The sequence below is a fragment of the Zootoca vivipara genome, chromosome 7 (assembly GCF_965207765.1).
Source record: "Zootoca vivipara chromosome 7, rZooViv2.hap1.1, whole genome shotgun sequence".
In the NCBI taxonomy this organism is placed as follows: Eukaryota; Metazoa; Chordata; class Lepidosauria; order Squamata; family Lacertidae; genus Zootoca; species Zootoca vivipara.
The window spans coordinates 6,304,083-6,316,411 of NC_142590.1; the positions used below are offsets into that span (position 1 = coordinate 6,304,083).

General features: G+C 43.1%; 1 protein-coding gene across 3 annotated transcripts in view; it reads left to right on the forward strand.

The window, feature by feature from the left end:
• Positions 1-1,615: 1,615 nt before the first annotated feature.
• The window catches only part of LOC118089157 (sterol O-acyltransferase 1), a 34,116-nt gene continuing 23,402 nt past the window's right edge, over positions 1,616-12,329 (forward strand). For all 3 annotated transcript variants that reach the window (XM_060276616.2, XM_060276619.2, XM_088673704.1), the window contains exons 1-2: positions 1,616-1,755; positions 3,125-3,268. In XM_060276616.2, coding sequence (XP_060132599.1) covers positions 3,142-3,268 — 127 coding nt within the window. In that variant the 5' untranslated portion in view covers positions 1,616-1,755; positions 3,125-3,141. The remainder of the gene's footprint in view (positions 1,756-3,124; positions 3,269-12,329) is intronic.

The window sequence follows — 12,329 nt, forward strand, 5'->3', positions numbered from 1 at the left end:
GCCTGTAATGATGGGCACCAATCTGAACTTATTCGATGGTTTATTTCTGTAGACCGTGGCATCATTAAAGTTGGCATAACTTTCAGTATTGTTGCGGCTTTAAAATTCAGGTCTCTTCTACTGAGTATTGTGCAAGATTTTCCTCATCCGGATGCCACCCGTTTTTGGCTGAAGCAGGGTTCACTCAGGAGTTTGTTTCCTGAAGGAAGACGATGTGGAGTTTCATGGTGTTTACAGAGTTGGCATAACTTGATATGTAATGTATTCGCCAATGAACTCTCTTGACCCTAGTGCTAGTCTTTATCTTAAATGTGACCTGGAAGGCATGCATGACATTTCTGACTTCTTAAGACCTAAAGCACAGGGCTTTTGTGTTACCAGCAAACTTTAATTATCACCTCCTGTAAAAAGAATGGCTTCCACATATGCAATAGCATATTCCACAAAAGATAAATGCACGATTCAGGAGACATACAAGATAACCAGTTAAGTCATTTCCCACATATAGTGTGTGTGGAGCCTGTATTTACTATTTAAAACACTTCATCCAGTTGATTCCAGGGTGGTTTACAATACAGTGGAACCTCGGTTTATGAACACCTCGGTTTATGAATTTTCGGTTTATGAACCCATCTGGAACGGATTAATTCATTTTACATTACTTTCAATGGGAAAGTTTGCTTCAGTTTATGAACGCTTCAGTTTATGAACAGACTTCCGGAACCAATTACACCCATGCTTCAGTTTATGAACGCTTCAGTTTAAGTACTCCGCGGACCCATTTGGAACGGATTAATCCACTTTCCATTACTTTCAATGGGAAAGTTTGCTTCAGTTTATGAACGCTTCGGTTTAAGTACCCCGCGGACCGTCTGGAACAGATTAATCCACTTTCCATTACTTCCAATGGGAAAGTTCGCTTCAGTTTATGAACGCTTCAGTTTATGAACAGACTTCCGGAACCAATTGTGTTCATAAACCGAGGTACCACTGTAAGCATATATCTTAATCGAAAATAGAAATAAAAACAGCTTGCACAAGTTAGTGCCCTTGTCCCCATGTTACAGACGAGCAATGGGTCTGCTCTTTTTTACCATTAAAACTGCCCTCGTTGGTTGCCCTGGGTGACACTGTACTTACCAGGTTCCAAAATGGGGTTGCACGAAAAATCTCATTTGGCTGCCTGCCTTTAGGTGGCACTATTCGACTGCTCTGGTCCATGGGGTCATGAAGAGTCGGACACACGACTAAACAACAACATTCGACTGAAACATAAGCACTGCTGGATTCTTCTTTTTTCTTTGGCGATCACTGGTAGCCGAGTAAGATTGTCTTCTGCTGGATTAGCTCAACGCAAAGCTCTAAGTAGCCCAGGTGTGCTGAACCTTTGTCCCTCCAGAGGTTGCTGAACTACAGCTCCCAACCTCCCAACAGCTCTAGCAAGCATTGCCAATATGCAAGGATGATGGGAATTGTCCTTTGGCAACATCTGGAGGACCGAAGGTTCCTCCTACGTGATTTAGCAATAACAATAAGAAATAATTTATTATCTGTACCCCGCCCATCCGGCTGGGTCTCCCCAGCCACTCTGGGCGGCTTCCAGCATTCTGTTTGCAAAGGGGCCAGCGACGTATCCTGTTCCCACCTGCGGCTTCGCCTCCTCTTTCGCCTGAGGAGCCAAGCCATATAGCGCTCCCCTCCGCGTGCGGAGCTGCAAGAGACGCAAGGGGGAGAGAGACAGACACGGAGACGAGGGTAGGCGCTCTGGGGACGATGGTGATGGGACTCGTCCGGACTGGGGTGAGGGGCGGGGGTGGGCTGGGCTGGGAGAGGGGGCGCAGGTACCCCTCCTGAATCTCCCTGGTCGCCGTCGAGAGGGAGCGCTGGCGCGCGGGGAGGGGAGAAGGAGCGAAGGAAGCCTGTTGGTCCCCTCTTCCTCCTCTCCTTTCCGTGCGTAAAGGCTGGGAACCATAGTTTTCTAATTTGGATGAAATAGAAAACTATGGTTATTTGGACGGTTTCTGTTTTAATTGCAGCTTGGGCAAAGGGCTGTATAGTTAGGCAAAAGGCTTGTTAACGAAGATCATCAGAACTGGCGGCCCAAAAGTGCTGTGTATGTGTGATTTATCTCTCTAAACTGACATATCACCTTAAACGCAAGGGCTGCAAGTGGTGAAATCTTATCGTTATGGAAGATATCCTTTGGCGACATTAAAGGAACAAAGATAGGGTCAGAGAAAATTTCCTGCAACCTTTACTTCCATTAATAAAGGTAAAGGGACCCCTGACCATTAGGTCCAGTCGTGACCGACTCTGGGGTTGCGCGCTCATCTCGCATTATTGGCCGAGGGAGCTGGCGTATAGCTTCCAGGTCATGTGGCCAGCATGACAAAGCTGCTTCTGGCAAACCAGAGCACATGGAAACGCCGTTTACCTTCCCGCTGTAGCAGTTCCTATTTATCTACTTGCATTTCGACGTGCTTTCGAACTGCTAGGTTGGCAGGAGCTGGGACCAAGCAATGGGAGCTCACCCTGTCACAGGGATTCGAACCGCCGACCTTCTGATCAGCAAGCCCTAGGCTCAGTGGTTTAACCCACAGCACCACCTGGGTCCCTCTACTTCCATTAATAATCATCCCAAAAAAAGTCTTTTGAAAGATACAATTTTAAGGCATCCTTTTTAACCGTACATCCAGAGATGTTGTTAGATTGCGTCCCATCATTCCTAGGAAAACCAGTGGTCTGAGATTATGGGTGTTGTAGTCCAGCAACATATGGGGGCCCAACCGAGATTGAGAGAGGCTGGCTTTGAGAATGAAGGGAACAGTTTGTGGTTTTGAACCATGACGGGTTCAAAAGCACTACGTGTGGCTTTGAGAATGAAGGGAACAGTTTGTGGTTTTGATCTCTGCAGCTTTCACAACTTTCATCAATTTGAAGTGGTGTATTTAGAAATGTTTTCTTGCAGCCAGAATGCCTAGGGACTTTTTTTGTAAAAAAAAAGAGTGAGAGAGCACTGAGGTTCTTAGAATGATTATAATTATATATCATATAATAAAGAACGATAAGTGCATGGTCTTAAAAAGCTGAGGTACTTCATAAGAGTAAGTTTTCTCCTCTACAGTGTGATAGCCTGACACCATGGTGGGTGAAGAAAATATCTCCTTAAGGAATCGCCGATCAACTTATGAGACTTCAGAAGAGAAAGAAGACTCGTTAAAGAGGCTTGAAGTACCGGTAGACTGGTCTTCCCCACAGTCAAGCAATGGTGAGATTTCATCAGTAACTGCAGAGATCTTAGCTGATTAAGCATAAGATTTTATCAGTGGAATGATTTTAAATCTGCATGTGAACAAAAGATCTGAGGTAAATATGAATCCTTCCTCAGTTCTGCACTGATCTACACACATAAAACAAATTCACGCACAGGCATCTTCCAAAAACCTACCCCAATCCCAAACCCAAAAAAGTTCCATGGCAATCGGCAAATGGTACCGGGGGCAGGACCATGAAATCCAGAAGCCCCTAGTCTTGAACCAGCACATGGGTGGTGGATACATATTCAGTTGTTCCAACTCAAGGAATGAGGCAGTTGAGCAGCTCAGCAGCTGTATCCATGAGTGAGCAGTCCTATTTAGGATCCACTCTGCTCACTCTGAAAAGGGGGAGGGTCTAGAAAAGGTACCGTAAACATAGTCTGCCTCCCTTTTCCCCTGACTGGATAACCAGGCCCAGTGGCGTCACCACCCAACAGCCATAAAATATAATTGAACTTTGGAACATGGAATATATGGACTTTGTTGGATAACACAGATAATGAGCACCACAAACGCAGAACTGTCATCATTGCAAGAGAGTTGCAACGTTTTAACATTGAAACTGTAGTGCTTCAAGAAACTCAAAGAGCAGAAGAGGAACAAATGAAGGAAGAAAAAGGAGGCTACACATTCTTTTGGAAAGGTCTACCTGAACAAGAATGTTGAATACGTGGAGTAGGCTTTGCTATCAAAAACGATCTTATGAAGCTTTTGTCAGAAGTCCCTACTGGCATTAATGAGCGATTTTCAACACTTCAAATAAAACTTGCCAAAAACTAACAGGCTACTATTCTAAGCACTTATGCACCAACACTGGATGCCAATGAAGACATTAAAGAATTTCCCCCCTCTCAGCTGGATACCATCTTATCAGAGACACCTAAGAAGGCTAAATCATCTTCCTGGGTGATTTTAATGCAAGAGCTGGGTGAGACGTTGACCTGTAGCCTGGAACTATTGGGAAAGAAGGAATTGGCAACAGCAACCAGAATGGAATCTTACTTTTGACTCTTAAGACGATGTTAATGGAAGACAATTTTATCATCTATGAGTGATTGCCAAAGAAGAAGAAGAGGAGGGGGGAATCAGATGGGGCGGGTTAAAGTCTAATAATTTAACAATCAGAAAACTGTTTTCTATAGAAATAGATTCAGTAACCATTAGTGTGAATGCCATCAACCCAAAGCAAAGTGGGGAAGTGCTAGAATAGAATGCTATAGAATCCTATCTTTACTACCTGGAGGTGAAGTCACCTCTTGACGCCTCTCAAAAGTAGGTGATGATACTAAAAGACATAAGATGCACCAATGTATTCCATGCCTGCAGCAAGGAGAAATTGCACTTGCATCATCGTTCCAGGTGAGCGTCCCTGCTGCAGCTCTCTTGATATGTAGAAATGCTATGAGCTATGAGCTATGCCATGCAGGGCCACCCAAGATGGACAGGTCATAGTGGAGAGTTTTGACTAAATGTGATCCACCTGGAGCAGGAACAGGCAATCCACTCCAGTATCCCTGCCAAGAAAACTCCATGGACAATGAAAACAGGCATATAAAAGTTACGACGCTGGAAGATGAGCCCCTCAGGTCGGAAGGCATCCAACATGCTATTGAGGAAGAGCGAAGGAGAAGTACAAGTAGATTCAGAGCTGATGAAGCGGCTGGGGCCAAAGCCAAAAGGTCGCTCAGTTGTGGATATGCCTTGGAAGCAAAAGGAAAGTCTAATGCTGTAAAGAAAAATATTGCATAGGAACCTGGAATGTAAGAACCATGAACCTTGGTAAGCTGGATGTGGTCAGAAATGAGATGGCAAGAATAAATTTTGACATCCTGGGCATCAGTGAACTAAAATGGACGGGAATGGGCGAATTCAGTTCAGATGACCACCATATCTACTACTGTGGGCAAGAATCCCGTAAAAGAAATGGAGTGGCCGTCATAGTCAACAAAAGAGTGGCGAAAGCTGTATTGGGATGCAATCTCAAAAATGATAGAATGATCTCGATAGGAATCCAAGGCAGACCTTTTAACATCACAGTAATCCAAGTTTATGCACCAACTACTGGTGCTGAAGAAAGTGAAACTGACGAATTCTATGAAGACTTACTTCACCTTCTAGAAATGACACCAAAGAAGGATGTTCTTCTCATCATAGGGGGTTGGAATGCTAAAGTAGGGAATCAAAAGATAAAAGGAACAACTGGCAAGTTTGGCCTTGGAGCTCAAAACGAAGCAGGGCAAAGGCTAGTAGAGTTCTGTCAAGAGAACAAGCTGCTCATCACAAACACCCTTTTCCAACAACACAAGAGACGACTCTAGACATGTACATCACCAGATGGGCAGCATCGAAATCAGATTGATTATATTCTCAGCAGCCAAAGATGGAGAAGCTCCATACAGTCAGCAAAAACAATACCTGGAGCTGACTGTGGCTCAGATCATCAGCTTCTTCTAGCAATATTCCAGCTTAAACTGAAGAAAGTAGGAAGAACCACTGGGCTAGTAAGACACAATCTAAATCAAATCCCTTATGAATACACAGTGGAAGTGAGGAACAGGTTTAAGGAGTTGAATTTGGTGGACAGAGTGCCTGAAGAACTATGGATGGAGGCTCGTAACATTATACAGGAGGCAACAACGAAAACCATCCCAATGAAAAGGAAATGCAAGAAAGCAAAGTGGCTGTCCAATGAGGCCTTACAAATAGCGGGGGAGAGAAGGCAAGCAAAATGTGAGGGAGATAGTGATAGATACAGGAAATTGAATGCAGATTTCAAAAAAAAATAGCAAGGAGAGACAAGAGGGCCTTCTTAAATGATCAATGCAAAGAAATAGAGGAAAACAACAGAATGGGAAAAAACCAGAGATCTGTTCAAGAAAACTGGAGATATGAAAGGAACATTTCGTACAAAGATTACAATATTAAAGGACAAAAATGGAAAGGACCTAACAGAAGCAGAAGACATCAAGAAGAGGTGGCAAGAATACACAGAGGAATTATACCAGAAAGATATGGAGGTCTCGTACACCCCAGGTAGTGTGGTTGCTGACCTTGAGCCAGACAACCTGGAGAGTGAAGTCAAATGGGCCCTAGAAAGCACTGCTAATAACAAGGCCAGTGGAAGTGATGATATTCCAGCTGAACTATTTAAAATTTTAAAAGATGATGCTGTTAAGGTGCTACACTCAATATGTCAGCAAGTTTGGAAAACTCAGCAATGGCCAGAGGATTGGAGAAGATCACTCTACATCCCAATCCCAAAGAAGGGGCAGTGCCAAAGAATGCTCCAACTACTGCACAATTGCACTCATTTCACACGTTAGCAAGGTTATGCATAAAATTCTAAAAGGAAGGCTTCAGGAATATGTGGACCGAGAACTCCCAGAAGTCCAAGCTGGATTTCGAAGGGGCAGAAGAACCAGAGACCAAATTGCAAACATGCGCTGGATTATGGAGAAAGCTAGAGAGTTCCAGAAACACATCTACTTCTGCTTCATTGACTACGCAAAAGCATTTGACTGTGTCGACCACAGCAAACTATGGCAAGTTCTTAAAGAAATGGGAGTGCCTGATCACCTCATCTGTCTCCTGAGAAATCTCTATGTGGAACAAGAAGCTACAGTTAGAACTGGATGTGGAATAACTGATTGGTTCAAAATCGGGAAAGGAGTATGACAAGGTTGTATATTGTGTCCCTGCTTATTTAACTTATATGCAGAATTCATCATGTGAAAGGCTGGACTGGATGAATCCCAAAACGGAATTAAGATTGCTGGAAGAAATATCAACAACCTCAGATATGCAGATGACACAACCTTGATGGCAGAAAGTGAGGAGGAATTAAAGAACCTCTTAATGAGGGTGAAAGAGGAGAGCTCAAAATATGGTCTGAAGCTCAACATCAAAAAAACCAAGATCATGGCCACTGGTCCCATCACCTCCTGGCAAATAGAAGGGGAAGAAATGGAGGCAGTGAGAGATTTTACTTTCTTGGGTTCCATAATCACTGCAGATGGTGACAGCAGTCACGAAATTAAAAGACGCCTGCTTCTTGGGAGAAAAGCGATGACAAACCTAGACAGCATCTTAAAAAGCAGAGACATCACCCTGCTGACAAAGGTCTGTATAGTTAAAGCTACTGGTTTTCCCAGTAGTGATGTATGGAAGTGAGAGCTGATGGCCTAAGAATTGATGCTTTTGAATTATGGTGCTGGAGGAGACTCTTCAGAGTCCCATGGACTGCAAGAAGATCAAATCTCTCCATTCTGAAGGAAATCAGCCCTGAGTGCTCACTGGAAGGACAGATCCTGAAGCTGAGGCTTCAATACTTTGGCCACCTCATGAGAAGAGAAGACTCCCTGGAAAAGACCCTGATGTTGGGAAAGATTGAGGGCACAAGGAGAAGGGGACGAGATGGTTGGACAGTGTTCTCGAAGCTACGAACATGAGTCTGACCAAACTGCGGGAGGCAGTGGAAGACAGGAGTGCCTGGCGTGCTCTGGGACCTCCATGGGGTCACGAAGAGTCGGACATGAGTAAACGACTAAACAACAATGTAGAAATGATCTTTCATGGGCAGGTGGTGCTTGGAGTGTCTTGTATGCACAGTGAAACATAAAACAGCAGCCTCTTCCTGCCCCTTTGAACTATGCCCATCAGAACCTACTGAAGAGGGAGGCATCACGTGGACACATTTCTGGCACTTCTTCCCTGTTACAAGTGTGTTAACAGTGGCTACCCATCCTGTTTGCACATGTCTGCAGAGCTTGTTGCAATAATTAATTAATAATTGTTGCAATGATTAAGACCCACCTTTGGCAATGTATGCGATGTAGGAATAAATGATGTTCAATGATGTGTGTGACAGGGCCAATGATACGTTTTGTGGAGGGCTTGGTGCTAATTGCCGAGGCCTCTGGATTTCTGACTGTTGTGAAAGACAACCTCCAATACCCAGAGGTAGAGGAAGATGAGGAAAGAACAGCAAAGAAAACTAAGCAAAGAAAACACTCTTATATAAAACTGCACAAAAAACAAGTGCTGAACTTGGTGCTATTTTACCTATCACTCTGTATAAGGAAAAGTATAATTCATCTAAAGATTTATTATGAAGTAGCTACATTTTGCTGGATGAAAGAATGGTTTTGGTTGGAAAATACTGATGCTTTGGATTTGGAGGGCTTTGACAATGCATTTGGTTGGCATGCATATTTATGGTATGATAAGATTAAGGTTCACAAAGGCTTTAGAACTCTTTTGGTTAGAAAATCATTGTTTAATGTTTGGAATAGATATAAAGACTTGTTAGAAAGGAAAACACCTAAATGGATTTCACCTTTGGAGGCGAAGACTCATAAAAGGTTGAATATGCAAACCAGGTGGCTAAAATATAGAGATATCCTTATAGAAGAAGGAGACCAGTTTAAGATAAAGACGTATGATCAATTGAAAAATCACCTTGATGACTGGCTCAAATATCATCAAATAAATGAGTTATTTAAATTGGACAGGAAAATTGGTTTCCAATCAGAAAAATCCAAGCTGGAAACGGAATTGTTAGAACCAAAAACAAAAATTCTTTCCAGAATGTTTAATTTATTGCTGGAGTGGCACACGAATGATGAACAAACAAAAACTGTTATGAAAGACTGGGCGAAAGATGTGGGACATAACATAATGATAAAGGATTGGGAAAGGTTATGGAGGAAGAATATGAAATTTACTGCGTGTAATGTCTTAAGAGAAAATATAATGAAAATAATGTATAGATGGTATTTAACACCAGTAAAACTTGCTAAGATTTATCATAAACAAGATTCTAAATGTTGGAAATGTAAGAAATTAGAAGGAACCTTTTACCACATGTGGTGGACTTGCCCACTAGTTAAGGATTTCTGGGGGGGAAATTATGAGATAAAGGGAGTGTTGAAAAACACTTTTACTAAGAAACCAGAATCCTTTCTCTTGGGTTTAGTCGGAAAAGAAATCCCAAAGAAAGATGTTACCTTTTTTCTATATGCCACAACAGCAGCAAGAATTTTGATAGCTAAGAATTGGAAAACACAAGAGACACCAACAGTGGAAGAATGGCAAATGAAAATGATGGATTATATGGAACTTGCTGAGCTGACCAGGAGACTACGTGACCAGGGAGAATAGTCGGTGGAGGAAGATTGGAAAAATTTTAAAAATTATTTTAAAAATTATTGCAGAATTGATCAGTATGATTAGATTTAGAAGCGTATATAAACTGCAGGTTTTAGAATTATGTTATATAAGTTGTTGCTTTAGAGGAAAGTTTAATTTAAAATGGATATGATTTAAAATTAGGATATAGAATTTGCTAAAGAGGATCAGAAATGAACCGCAGATGGGGGGAGTCCGAGGAAGTCCCCTTTTAAATGTTAAGAAAAGATCAAGATTAGAGACGTAAATTTGTTTTTCTTTTTCTTTTTTATGGTGTGTTATTGTTTTTTATGTTTTATTGTGGGTGTATGTGTTATATGTTAGTTGGAGTTGTTGTGTATTGTGCTTCTATATAAAATGAATAAAAATCATTTAAAAAGGGGGGGGGAGAAAAGTATAGCTCAAATGCTTTTCACCAACTAAAGTTTTTAATTTTAGGAGGGGAAAAACACCGTTTCCCTTACAGGGTATGTGGGGATTGTGAACCTCCAGCCTGTGGAACAATCTTTGCCCATTAGGGGTCCAATGTGGCTTGCAAGGCCATTTCATGATTCAGGTAGGGGCTTTGCATGAAAACCCCCTGCTTTGTTTTAGCAAGGGATTCCAATGCAAACCCCTTCCTGATTTAGGAGATGGTTGGCATTGGAATCTTGCTGAAAGGAAGGGCATTCAAACAACTCAGCTCCTAGGTGGGGTGCAAGAAGCTCAGACCACACCAATACATGTGAAAGGAAACAGTTCTAGCTTCACAGAATACGGAAAGATTCACAGTTCAAGAAGGATACTGACAAGCTGGAACGTGTCCAGAGGAGGGCAACCAAAAGGGTCAAAGGCCTGGAAACAATGCCTTATGAGGAACGGCTTAGGGAGCTGGGTATGTTTAGCCTGGAGAAGAGAAGGTTAAGGGGTGATATGATAGCCATGTTCAAATATATTAAAGAATGCCATATAGAGGAGGGAGGAAGGTTGTTTTCTGCTGCTCCAGAGAAGCGGACACGGAGCAATGGATTCAAACTACAAGAAAGAAGATTCCACATAAACATTAGGAAGAACTTCCGGACAGTAAGAGCCGTTCGGCAGTGGAATTTGCTACCAAGGAGTGTGGTGGAGTCTCCTTCTTTGGAGGTCTTTAAGCGGAGGCTTGACGGCCATCTGTCAGGAATGCTTTGATGGTGTTTCCTGCTTGGCAGGGGGTTGGACTGGATGGCCCTTGTGGTCTCTTCCAACTCTATGAGTCTATGATTCTATGAAAACCTCCAGTCATAGCATTCTATAGTATACGTGACCTTTGTGTCACGTATATCATGCTGACTCCTGGGGCATGCACATTGTGATCAACAATGGATTCTTCAGCATGCTCTTGCGTGATTTACTTGAAGGCAAATGCACTTTGATACTCCTTATTTTATCATACATTGCTTAAGTACTGATAACAACCATCCTAGTTTCTACACTGATAATAATCATCCTAGTTTCTACACTTGCCTTTCCTAATGTGGCCAGGATGACTAAGCCGCTTCTGGTGAATCAGAGCAGTGCACAGAAATGCCATTTACCTTTCCGCCAGGGCACATGACACTTGCACATGACATACTTTCAAACTGCTAGGTTGGCAGGAGCTGGGACCGAATAACGGGAGTTCACCTCGTCATGGGGATTCGAACCACCAACCTCCTGATCGGCAAGCCCTAGGCTCTGTCATTTAGACCACAGCGCCACCCGCTCTTGGAACCATCAGAACCTACCGTACTGAAGAGGGAGGCATCACATGGGCAAATTTCTGCCACTTCTCCCCTGTTACAAGTGTGTTAACAGTGGCTACCCATCCTGATTGCTCACTGGAAGAACAGATCCTGAAGCTGAGGCTCCAATACTTTGGCAACCTCATGAGAAGAGAAGATTCCCTGGGAAACACCCTGATGTTGGGAAAGATGGAGGGCACAAGGAGAAGGGGACGACAGAGATGGTTGGCCAGTGTTCTCGACGCCACCAACATGACTCTGATCAAACTGCGGGAGGCAGTGCAAGACAGGAGTGCCTGGCGTTCTCTGGTCCATGGGGTCGCGAAGAGTCGGACACGACTAAACGACTAAACAACAACAACCCATCCTGTTTGCACATGTCTGCAGAGCTTGTTTCAACAATTAATTAATAATTGTTGCAATAATTAAGACCTACTTTTGGCAATGTATGTGATGTAAGAATAAATTATGTTCTGTGGAGGGCTTGGTGCTAATTGCTGAGGCAGCTGGATTTCTGACTATTGTGAAAGACAATGTCAGGAGCAAGGGAATCTGTCCCCTAAGCAAGCCACAAGAGCTGGAAGGCAGCCCAGGAAGAGGAGAAGGGGAGACTGAGATAATAAATGAAACTGCCATGGAAAGGGCGATGATGGAAGTTCAGGCAGGTCATCTTGAGATGGAGACTGACTGGAGGCGGGGGAGAGCTCCCCTGTTATCTGTGCTTTACATGGAATTAAACCAGCCTTTTTAATGAACTAGATTCTTGTGTGTTTCGCCGCCGCTCACAGACAACCTCCAGTACCCAGAGGCAGAGGAAGATGAGGAAAGAACAGCAAATAAAACGAAAATTGATATTTAAACTCTTACAGTGAGGGGGGAAAGTATTTCATCCCCTGCTAAATTTGCCCGCTTGCCCTCTGACAAAGAAAGGACCAGTCCATAATTTTAATGGTAGGTTTATTGTAGCTGTGAGAGACAGAATAACAACAGGAAAACCCCCAGAAACCCAGAAGACAGAAGTCAGAGATTGATGTCCATTATAATGAGTGAAGTAAGTATTTGATCCCTTTGCAAAAGGTGACTT